The sequence below is a fragment of the Cucurbita pepo genome, chromosome LG04 (assembly GCF_002806865.2).
Source record: "Cucurbita pepo subsp. pepo cultivar mu-cu-16 chromosome LG04, ASM280686v2, whole genome shotgun sequence".
In the NCBI taxonomy this organism is placed as follows: Eukaryota; Viridiplantae; Streptophyta; class Magnoliopsida; order Cucurbitales; family Cucurbitaceae; genus Cucurbita; species Cucurbita pepo.
Genome location: NC_036641.1, coordinates 9,212,974 through 9,224,981, shown reverse-complemented (window position 1 = coordinate 9,224,981; position 12,008 = coordinate 9,212,974). Strand labels below are relative to the sequence as shown.

Sequence of the window (12,008 nt, the reverse complement as noted above, 5' to 3'; positions counted from 1 at the left end):
CATGAATGAAGATCATATTTTCGATCCTAATTCTATTTCTATTTCTCATTCTTAACAATTCTTTATAAAATTTTAACTTGTACCCGAGCTTTTGCAAAAAAATAAACTAAAATAAAATAAAAAAAATGATTAAACATGGAAGAAAACAAAGGAATTTATTTATTTAATTAATTTAAAAAGTACGAACAATAATGAAATTTGAGGACCAAAAGAAAAACAAGTGGACAGATAAAGATAAATAAAACGACAAAAAAAAACATTTTCCACGTGACAACTTTTTTTTTTGTCAGTTTTTCAGTTTTATGATCACGTTTTAAATGGGGGCTTGCCTTCTTTTATTTCCATATTTTAACCGTTCCCTAATTTGAAAATTAAAAGAAAAAAAATACATTTCATCATTAAGCTATTAATGTGGGTCCAAAATTCCTTTTTTCTTTTGTCATTNTTAAAAAAAAAAAAAAAAAAAAAAACATGATTGACATTATAATATTTTTAATTATTTTTTAGTTCAATTTTATTATATTTTTATGAGTTTTAATTCATTTAAACACGTGTTTTATAAAGCTAAATTATGGTCTAATCAACTATATAAACTTTAAATTAACACTCTAATATTTAAATTTTAATTCCTTATATTTATAATAATTTAGACGCTTTATAATAATTTTGTTTGTCAATGGTCAATTCCCCTTCAAATGCCTTTTTAAAATTACATGTTAAAATATAAAATTTTATTTAAATGTATTTATGACGTAAGTATGATTGCTTTATGACCCCAGCCTCTTGCGTCAGCTGTGATTCCTTCACGTTTATTCTTATTTAACTTATAATTTTGGTTTTTTTTTTTAATTCCATATATTAGATGGAAAATAATTAATTCGTTTAATTAAACTCAAATTGAAAGAAAGTCAAAATTCATTTATAAAGTAATTAGTCTTACCAACTGTTGACCATTTGATTAATTCCAGTCAAATTATTTAATTAAGACTTCATTAAATATTAACCATCCAGTTGAAAAATCAATTAGATAATTACTTTTTTTTTTTAATTAAGCCTATAATTTATTTATTTGTTGTAAACAATGGATGAAAAAACAAACACAAGATTATAAATATTTCAATTTTTTTGGAGACAATTATAATTACTGAAAATAATGATTAATTGTAAAACAGTAATATTATTTTAAAATAAAGTATTGTTTGTATCCATTTGACTTTTTTAAGTTTACTTTTAGATTAGTTTTTACAAGAAGGTTGGTCAAATGGCTGGCAAGTCAACTAACTGTCCGCACTATATAATATTTTAATTAAATTTATCTCAGGCATGTTTGACTTTTGTTTTTTTTAAACTTAGGTTAAAATCTATTACGGTAGCAATGTGATTCGTACTCGTATAAATAAGAGAGAATGCTTACACGAAAAATTACGAACTCCCGACTCAATTTATCTTAGCATGATTGACGGTTATTCCAAAATGAGAATTTGTTTAGTTTTGGTGTGCGGTATTTGTCCAAGTCTGATTTACTTGACTAGATGTATCTACTCTTGTAATTGATAGATAGAAACCTGTAACAAAGTCAAATCCACAGTTAGCACGTGTTGTCATATTTGAACTTTTCCTGAGCAATGTGCATTCTTGCACGAATCTTTTGCGCTGCTTCGTTGGTAACTTTGACTAATTCGGGACCCACCAATTCACTTTCCCCTACTTCATCTCAGCATAACGGAGTCCTACACCGTTTTCTAGACATAGGTTGGTGTGGCAACGAGGACGCTGGGCTCGAAGAAAAGTGGATTGTGAGATCCTACATCGGTTGGAGAGGGGAACAAAACATTTTTTATAAAGATGTGGAAAGCTCCCCTTAGAAGACCCGTTTTAAAAATCTTAATGGGAAACCCAAAAGAGAAAGCTCAAAGAAGAGAATATCTACTAGTCGTGGGTTCGAACTGTTACAAAACATACGGGAAGAGAAAACCATAATTTGTTTAGTTTTCTTACTAGTTCTAAAAGTGATCGTAAAGTTTCCTGCTCTCGAATGTCCATTCCACCTAGAGCTATTCGCAATCTCCCTATAGAATAAGGCTTCTTTGTTTGGTGCCGATGGTAACAACTCAAGCCCAAATAGTAAGAACCCTAGACAGGATTCCACCTTCTCCATGCTACTCTCCATGCTACTCAAGTCAGAGCATAAGCTAGCCTACAACACTCAACGGAAAAAAAAAATTAATTAATTAATTAATTTCATAATTGAAAATTCCACGTGTTTTTATAGCAATCCATAGAAGCAATATAAAAATAATAGAATATACGCATAAACAAGGAAGAAGGTTCGTGGATCCCAAGCCATTTCCAGCCCAACGCGGCTGGGTGGTCCGCGTGAACGCGTTCCCTGTGTGACCAAAAGTAAACAAAGCCGGAACCTTCGGCTCCATCTTCCTCAACCCAGCCAAACCCCTTAACCCAATAAATAAATAAATAAATATAATAATAATAATAATAAAAATAATAATAAAAGAAATGGGTCCCACTCCCCAGTCGCCGTCAAACTATCCTTTACGCGTCCCCACTCCCCCACACGTTTACCAATTTCATTTCCTTCTCCGTTCATATAAATAACATCCATTTCCCCCAAATCTCATACTCACTTCCTTTTTCTTCCGTTCATACCCAATTCCAAAAAATTTAATCTTTCATGGAAATTAGTTCGTTCCCATTTCTTAATCAGGACGATTTGTTGCCCATCTTCAACCTCTTCTCTGAAATGGACGACAATTTCAGTGTGAATCACAGCCCCAAAAAGCGGCGCCGACAAGACAACGACGACGACGACGACCAGACTCAATTCAACAAGACTTCTTTCGACGACGACGAGTTATTAAAGCTCCCCTTCTGGTTCGACGATGACAAACAACAACACTGGATTATGGAACAAAAGCCTGAATTCCAGGTTTCCGATGAGAATTTGACTCAATTCGTACCTAAAAAGCCCCGCCGTGCAACGCCGGAAAATACCCATTCGTCTCCGGTGAAGGGTGGTGCTGGAACACAGCACCGGCGACTATGGGTCAAGGATAGATCCAAGGATTGGTGGGATCAATGCAATCACCCGGATTTCCCTGATGAGGAATTCCGGCGGGCTTTTAGAATGAGTAAAGCGACATTCGATATGATCTGTAAGGAATTGGACTCGACGGTGATGAAAAAAGACACAATGCTTCGTGTCGCGATTCCTGTCCGGCAGCGGGTTGCGGTATGTATATGGCGGTTGGCTACCGGCGAGCCGCTCCGGTTAGTGTCGAAACGGTTTGGGCTTGGAATCTCGACCTGTCATAAATTGGTTCTTGAGGTTTGTTCTGCAATTCGGAAAGTTCTAATGCCGAAATTCCTGCAATGGCCGGAGGATTCGAAATTAGCGAAAATCAAGCAAGAATTCGAGTCGATTTCAGGAATTCCCAAGGTCGGTGGCTCAATTTACACGACCCATATCCCAATAATCGCACCCAAGAACAACGTCGCCGCTTATTTCAACAAACGCCACACGGAACGCAACCAAAAAACATCATATTCCATCACCGTGCAAGGCGTTGTCGATCCCGCCGGCGTGTTCACCGACGTATGTATTGGGTGGCCGGGATCCATGCCGGACGATCAAGTTCTTGAAAAATCCGCCCTTTTCGAAAGGGCAAACATGGGTCTTTTAAAGGATGTCAGCATCGTCGGAAATTCAGGGTACCCATTAACGGATTGGCTTTTGGTGCCGTATTCAGCGCAGAATTTGACATGGACGCAACACGCTTTCAACGAGAAGGTATCGGAGATTCAGGGAGCGGCGAAGGCGGCGTTCGGGCGGCTGAAGGGGCGGTGGACTTGCCTGCAGAAGAGGACAGAGGTGAAGCTGCAGGAGCTGCCGGTGGTGCTCGGAGCTTGCTGTGTTCTTCATAATATTTGCGAGATGAGGAAAGAAAGGTTCGATCCAGAGCTGAAATTTGAGTTTTTTGATGATGAAATGGTGCCGGAGAACAATGGGGTTAGATCTGCGAGCGCCATTCAAGCTAGAGATCATATTGCTCATAATCTTCTGCACCATGGGCTCGCTGGGACTGGGTTTCTTTAGGGAGTTCTAGTTCATCCTCGTACACTGAAGCTCTGTTTTTTATAAGCTTTTACATTGTTTTTTGGCTATAGATTGGCATAGTCATGTTTAAAATAAGTGACTTTGAATGTATACTTGTAATTTTTTATAACCCTACTCTGTTTTCTTATCCATCGACACAATGCACCGGGCTCATCTCAAAGCCAAATTTGAGTTATAGTCTTGTTGTTTGCCGCTTCGATGCATTCCCTCGTCTTACACATAAAGAAAGAGTGCAAAAGCTCTGACTTCTCGTCTTCTCACAGCTCTTTATCCATCATGCTAGAGAAAAAAGTGAGTGGGACGGGCTCCTCCATGAGAAAAGGGATTCTTAGGAAGATTGAGCATACATTGTCCAGCCGTAGGTGTCACGAATCCAAATTAGCCCATCGATGTTAGAAGTGAGTGTCACATAATCGCAAAGTCCATTACTAAACAAAAAGTGAATAATTTGTTACAAATGATTACGATGTCAAGTGAGCTATATTAGATAAACATTCACGTTAATTAACCATCCTATAGTCCGATAACAATCCGAATAAATCTTTAAGAATTATTGTGACATAAGTTTTTGACTCATGGAAATTAGTGTGTATCACCATATAAGTATTTAAAATGTAATGAACTGAATTGAAAATTTAAAAAGTTATTAAATAAAAATAAATGAGAACATAGTAAAAGAATCAACCTAAATTCTGGTGCCACTCTGTGTCTTGTCCGTCTCGATTCTTGGCTAGAACGGCATTGAATGAAGAACGCGAGCGGAAATGGGGGGATGCCACCTGCAAGACTGTGATGGTTAGAGCCATTCCATTGCAAAAACTGGGAAGGAACCAACGAATCCCCATTTCCCACTTGTCAGGTCGACAAAATGGGGTTTCAAACGAACAAAAAACTCGTCCGCTTTGTTAATTTTGTGAGGCCCCCTTCTCCTCCTCCTCCTCTGCTTCCTTCTCACCCCCAACATTTTCACCAAATTTCACACAAACCGAGACAGAAGCCTCTGGTTTTGGAGACCCATCAAGAGGAATCGAGAAAGAACAAGAAAAGGGTTATTATATGGAGAATCATCAGGAGGTTGAAAGCGAGGAAGAAGATGGAGTGGCGGAGGAGGAGGAGGAGGAGGAAGAAATTGGAGTCGTGGGTTCGAGCTTGACTTTGGAGAAGGTCGCTGCGGCTAAACAGTATATTGAAAATCATTACAAGGCTCAAAAGAAACATATTCAAGAACGCAAAGAGAGGTTTGATCGCTTTCTGATTTGATTTGATTTCATGGGTTCTGTTAACACATGCAATGATTTTGAAAGCTTATACCCATTTGTGCAACACGTTGTGATAATGATTTTGATCATGTTCTTCATATTTGATGCATTTTGGGAGATGGGTTTGTTAGGAATCACGGATCTCAATGATATTGAGCATAAACTCTCTTGGCTTTGCTTGTCGTATACTTATGAACCTATGATCATTCTTTAAATTAGCCAACGTGGGACTCCATCCCAATTCCTAGCTGGTTTTCTGAAATTGTTTGTTATTTGTAGGCGTTCCTTGCTAGAAAGGAGGTTGGCATCTTCAGATGTCTCAGAAGAAGAACAAATTAATCTATTGAAGGATTTGGAGCACAAGGAGACTCAATACATTCGGCTCAAAAGGAATAAGATTTGTGTTGAGGATTTTGACCTTTTGACAATTATTGGGCGAGGTGCTTTTGGGGAGGTAGGAAATAGAAATGATTTTGAAATGATCTCTTTATACAATCTCATAGATGGATGAACAGTGTTCTGTTCTTGTCATTTCATATTGATATCTCTTGAAAGCTATAATGAGTTGTCTAATTCTTTTTAGCCAATCTGGGAGATGACATTGTTTAATGTATATTAAGTGTTGTTTTACAGGTTAGACTTTGTCGGGAGAAGAAAACAGGTAACATATATGCTATGAAGAAGCTGAAGAAATCAGAAATGCTCAGCAGAGGACAGGCAAGATCTGATGTGCATATGATAATTTCTATTTCTAGATGTTTTAACTTCCATGAAATATCTTCTTTAAATTTTTGTCATGAATGATCTTCTTATGCTTTGTGAGATCCCACGTTGGTTGGAGAGGGGAATGAAACATTCTTTATAAGGGTGTGGAAACCTCTTTCTAGTAGACGCGTTTTGAAAACCTTGAGGGAAAGTTTGAAAGGGAAAGCCCAAAGAGGACAATATTTGCTTGTGGTGGGCTTAGGCTGTTACAAATGGTATTAGAGGTAGACACTGGGCGGTGTGCCAGCAAGAACGCTGAGTCCCGAAAGGGAGTGGATTGTGAGATCCCACATCAATTGGAGAGAGGAACGAAGCATTTTTTATAAGGGTGTGGAAACATTTTCCTAGCATATGCGTTTTAAAAACCTTGAGGGAAAGTCCAAAGAGGACAATATCTGCTAGGGGTGGACTTGAGCTGTTACATGCTCAGATGAGAAGAAAATGGTGGATTGTGAGATCCCACATCGATTAGAGAGGGGAATGAAGCATTTTTTATAAGAGTGTGGAAACATTTCCCTAGCAGATGCGTTTTAGAAACCTTGAGTGAAAGTCCAAAGAGGACAATATCTACTATGGGTGGACTTGAGCTGTTACATACTCAGATGAGAAGAAAATGGTGGATTGTGAGACCCCACATCGATTAGAGAGGGGAACGAGTGCCAGTGAAGACGCTGGGTCCCAAAGGGGGATGGATTGTGAGATCCCACGTCGGTTACAGAGGGGAACGAAACATTTTTATAAGAGTGTGGAAACCTCTTCCCAGCAAACGCGTTTTAAAAATCTTGAGGGAAAACCCAAAAAAGACAATACCTACTAGCGGTGGGCTTAGAGTTTACGTGCTCTCAGATGAGAAGAAAGTTTAACAAAACAACTTCCATCTAATCGCGAATTGTAATCTTTTAAGATGTCTAGTTGCATGCTTTATCAAGAGTAATGTTATCATATCCATTTAACTATGCAACATTATAGCTTCTGCGCCATGAGAATGTTCAGTTTACCTTCTCACACTTTTCAGCTATCTATTACATAGGTTGAACATGTCAGAGCTGAAAGGAATTTGCTTGCTGAAGTTGCAAGTCATTACATTGTGAAACTCTATTATTCCTTCCAAGATGCTGAATACTTGTATCTAATCATGGAGTATCTTCCTGGAGGTGACATGATGACTTTACTGATAAGGGAAGAAACTTTGACAGAAACCGTAGCCAGATTTTACATCGCTCAAAGCGTTCTAGCTATCGAGTCGATTCATACACATAACTACATTCACAGGTTAGTTGATTATGTCGTGGAAATTCACCAACAAACTAGATTGCATCTGTACTAATGTGCTTCATGCATCTGTTCATCTAACTTTTCAGAGACATAAAACCGGACAACCTTCTTTTGGACCAAAGGGGTCATATGAAACTGTCTGATTTTGGTCTTTGCAAACCTCTCGACTGTTCAAATCTATCTTCTATAAATGAAAATGAAGTCCTTGACGACGATAACTTGCACGACACGGTGGATGTCGATGCGAGCGTTCCAGGGAAGAAAAGTGGGAGGCGTTGGAAGAGCCCCCTTGAACAACTTCAACATTGGCAGATTAACAGAAGGAAACTGGTAATGTGGAGCTCAAGGCATACTCAGTGTTAACATAAACTAAATTTTTAACTAACAAACACCAGCATGTTCTGTTCTTCTGGCTTTCGAGATCTCGGAGTGTCGGATTATACTTCATGTTCTATGTTCTTGTTTGTTAATGATAGGCATTCTCCACGGTTGGCACTCCAGATTATATAGCTCCAGAAGTGTTGCTTAAAAAAGGATATGGTGTTGAATGTGATTGGTAAGTTCAATCCTTTTTGAGCCTTTTCCATTGAAATTTCCCAACAGTATCATTAGAACAAGTTCTTGTACCTATCCTGGATGCAGGTGGTCTCTTGGTGCAATAATGTATGAAATGCTTGTTGGTTATCCACCATTTTATTCCGATGATCCAGTAACGACATGCCGAAAGGTTAACACTTCTTGAACTTGTTTATGGATAGGACATCTGATTTTCTTGTTGCTTTCTTCCTCGAACGATGTGACTATATGTCTAAACCAATTGGTGATGCTCAGGTTGGTTGTTGACTATTCTCTTTAAAAATGAACGAGCAACATTTAACTAAACCAACGAAGAACGATCCCTAAAGTAGAAAGGGGCAGAAGCATCTGACACCGTTTTGAATGCAAAGGGGGTGACAGATGTGATACGTCAAGTATGAACGGAGAGATATATGCCAATTGTGACGTCCCACATTGGTTGGGGAGGAGAACAAAAATACCCTTTATAAGGGTGTGGAAATCTTCCCCTAGTAGATGCGTTTTAAAGCCTTGAGGGGAAGCCTGAAAGGGAAAGCCCAAAGAGGACAATATCTGCTAGCGGTGGGCTTGGGCCGTTACTATGGGTAAAAAGCAGGAACCACTATGTAATGAATTTCGGGGGGTTACAAATCTCTTATACTACTATTAATCGACAGAGCGGAACAACCAAAATCCAATGAAGAAGTTTCAAATAGGAACCAAAAGGCATGAGTGAGGCAAACGTTTGAAATACTATATAGAACAAAATCTTTCATCCTAGTTTCGAAATAAGTTTTTTGTGTCGAGAGTCCTATAAAAGCTTTCGAGTTCTTTCATCGCTATCAAGGGAACTTTATGTACTAGTTTGTAGCCCTTTTGCTACATGATCAGTTCTTAAATGTTCTTTCCCTTCTATCTTGTACTATCAGATTGTGCATTGGAAAAATCACTTAAAATTCCCTGATGAGATAAGGTTATCACCTGAAGCAAAGGACCTGATTAGTAGGCTGCTTTGTGATGCAGACCATCGGCTTGGGACCGGAGACGCCGACCAAATAAAGGTCAGTATCATAGTACTTTCCGGCAAATAAGATAAACGTTCATGTTCTGTTCTTAATGTTTTATAAATTGACAAGCAAACCTACTAGACTCATCCTTGGTTCAAAGATATCGAGTGGGACAAACTCTATGATATAGATGCAGCATTTAAGCCTGAGGTCAATGGGGAACTTGATACGCAGAACTTTATGCAATTTGATGAGGTGAGGTCTTCTACATAACTTTTTGTATTTGCTTAAATCATGACCAACTTTTAGTTCAATGAATATTCCTTCAACGGTTCGGTGTGGTGTTTAAACGAAGACCGTTGGAGTCAACTAGAGGTCGTTGATTCAAACTGTGTGTGATGCTAGTGTTGAGGATTATTGAAAGGAGTAGTCCCACATCGGCGAATTAAGAGGAAAATCATGGGTTAAGCAAAGCCATGAGAGCTTATGCTCGAAATGGACAGAATGATACCATTGTAGAGAGTCGTGGTTCCTAACATCTAGGTTACAACTTAGGAAACCATGGACGTATGTTTGGTAACTTTTTTTCTGCTCATCTAGTTTTCTAGATCCTGAAAAGGGTGCTGCTGTGTCGTAGGTCGATCCACCGCCAACGAGAACGGGATCCGGACCAATAAGGAAGGTTTGTGATCAATCTATTACCCAACTATACCTTTCTACATGAAGAGCAATTGCTGTATTTTATGTTACATCTGATTGTTTCCACCAACTTTTTGTTAGATGTTCTTGACTCCTAAAGATCTCAGTTTTGTTGGTTATACATACAAAAATTTTGATGCTGTCAAAGGGCTACGCCATTCATTTGGTAAGAGATTTCTTTCTTTCCCTATCTCATTCTTCGGTTCCCGTCCCGTCCCCTCGTATAGGACGTGTAACGGTTCTATGTGATGAAGGAACTTATGCTGCTGCCTTTTTTAGCTATTTCTGTATCATAATCTCTCTCGGAATATTATGCACATCATCGTTTATCTTTCAACAGGCTAGAGCTTAAAATGTTTTGATGCTCATAAAAAATGGAACTTGCATGCTTACTGTAGTGTAAAGTGTGAGATCCCACATTGGTTAGAGAGGGGAACGAAACATTCTTATAAGAGTGTGGAAACCTCTCCCTAATAGACGCGTTTTAAAACCGTGAGGCTGACGACGATACGTAACGGGCCAAAGCAAGCAATATCTATTAGTGGTGGGTTTGGGCTGTTACAAATGGTATCAGAGCTAGAGACTGGGTGGTGTGCTAGCAAGGACACTTGGCCCCCAAGGGGGTGGATTGTGAGATCCCACATCGGTTGGAAAGGAGAACGAAACATTCCTTACAAGGGTGTGGAAACCTCTCGTAGTAGACGCGTTTTAAAACCGTGAGGTTGACGGTGATACGTAACGGGCCAAAGCAGGAAATATCTACTAGTGGTGGGCTTGGACTGTTACAAATGGTATCAGAGTCTGATATCGGGCAGTGTACTAGTGAGGACGCTGGTCCCGGTGGATTGTGAGATCCCACATTAGTTGGATTGGAGAATGAAGCATTCCTTATAAGGGTGTGGAAACCTCTCCCTGGTAGACGCGTTTTAAAATCGTAATATTAACGACGATACGTAACGGACCAAAGCAGACAATCTCTACTAGTGGTGGGCTGGGGCTGTATCTGTATGCTTGTTCTTGTTTCTAGTGAAAACAGTTTGAGTTAAAGCAAATGTGGTAGAATCCATCTAACGTTCTCGTTTGTCGAATCCCTCGCATTTCAGATTTGAACTCAACCACCAGCCCAATTCGGACTTCGTCAGTTGACTCAACACAAAGTAAGAGATTCATGTGAACTATACTTATCGATATCAACACATGTCAACACATGCTTTTACGTCGTTTCGTGATGAGTTTGTTACCATCGTGGATATCTTGTACAGGTGACTCGGCATTGAACTACTCAACGACGTACTCGAGCGGTGATAGGGAAGCCATATTGGGATCATCTGAGGATGCATTGTCACAGTAAAAATGTCCAAAGAGGGCTCGTGAGATCGTGAGCTTTGGTTTAAGAACTCAAGACCCCACCCACCCTCGTTCCCTCCGTGCATAGGGGAAGGAGTGTGTGAGATTGTGAGGCTTCTGAGGCCTTGTGAGTGCCCAGGTTGGCTGATAAAAACTAGCCTTCTCTTGTGGCAGTTTGCCCACATTTTTGCCTCCTCCTTTGTATTCTTCACAAGCTGTTCACAAAACCCTTCACTTCTTACCTTTTATTTGTATACCATTCAAAGTTTATCATGTTTATAAGTTTATTCAATCAATTTATTATTGTCCGAGAATGTCCGAATCGAAACGTTTTTTAGAAGTTGAAGGGCTAAATTGAAGTTTTTTTAGAAGCGAAGGACTAGAAGTAAAATAGATAAAAGTTTAAAAGGCCAAAACTCGTTTGAACTATATCTCAGAAAGGAGGCAATATAACGAGGACAATATAACAACGGTTCCTCAATTGGATTCTTGAAATTAGGAGTGTTCGTGGGTTGGATTGAGTCATGTTGAGACATTTTTTAGATTCAACTCAATTATTTCGGGTTGTAAATTTTTTTAACCCAAACTACAGTAATTAAATGGTTAAGTAGTTCGAGTCATTTATTAAAGGTCAAGTAGTTCGAGTCATTTATTCAAATTTATGTTTTAAACAAAAGTAAAAGATTCGTAAAATATGTATTAATTTATTTTCAAACATTTAATTAAATTTAAAACTTAATTTTTCTTTTTGAAAATTAACTTACAAATAGTCGAAATTTATTTTAAAGAGTCGTGAGAGGATAAATTATAATAAAAAGTATAATAAATTCGAGCTAATAAGGAAAAATCTTTGTTTACAACTTCACATCCTAGTGCCCAGTCGGATGATGAAGATATGCCGACATTTGCTCTTTGGTAGCCCATTTCGAGTCGGTGATCAGTCTGGATTCAACTCAATCATAACCT

General features: G+C 38.7%; 2 protein-coding genes across 2 annotated transcripts; both read left to right on the top strand.

The window, feature by feature from the left end:
* Positions 1–2,640: 2,640 nt before the first annotated feature.
* LOC111792266 (protein ALP1-like) lies at positions 2,641–4,310 on the top strand. The gene has a single exon (XM_023673627.1). It carries the CDS (start codon positions 2,693–2,695, stop codon positions 4,112–4,114), a length of 1,422 nt encoding a protein of 473 aa, XP_023529395.1. The 5' UTR covers positions 2,641–2,692; the 3' UTR covers positions 4,115–4,310.
* A 529-nt stretch (positions 4,311–4,839) lies between these two features.
* On the top strand, positions 4,840–11,315 carry LOC111792211 (serine/threonine-protein kinase tricorner). Its single transcript, XM_023673555.1, has 13 exons — positions 4,840–5,373; positions 5,674–5,848; positions 6,028–6,111; positions 7,190–7,431; positions 7,521–7,764; positions 7,911–7,990; positions 8,077–8,161; positions 8,919–9,050; positions 9,138–9,251; positions 9,634–9,678; positions 9,777–9,861; positions 10,799–10,852; positions 10,958–11,315. Exons 1-13 carry the CDS (start codon positions 5,192–5,194, stop codon positions 11,044–11,046), a joined length of 1,611 nt encoding a protein of 536 aa, XP_023529323.1. The 5' UTR covers positions 4,840–5,191; the 3' UTR covers positions 11,047–11,315.
* Positions 11,316–12,008: the final 693 nt, after the last annotated feature.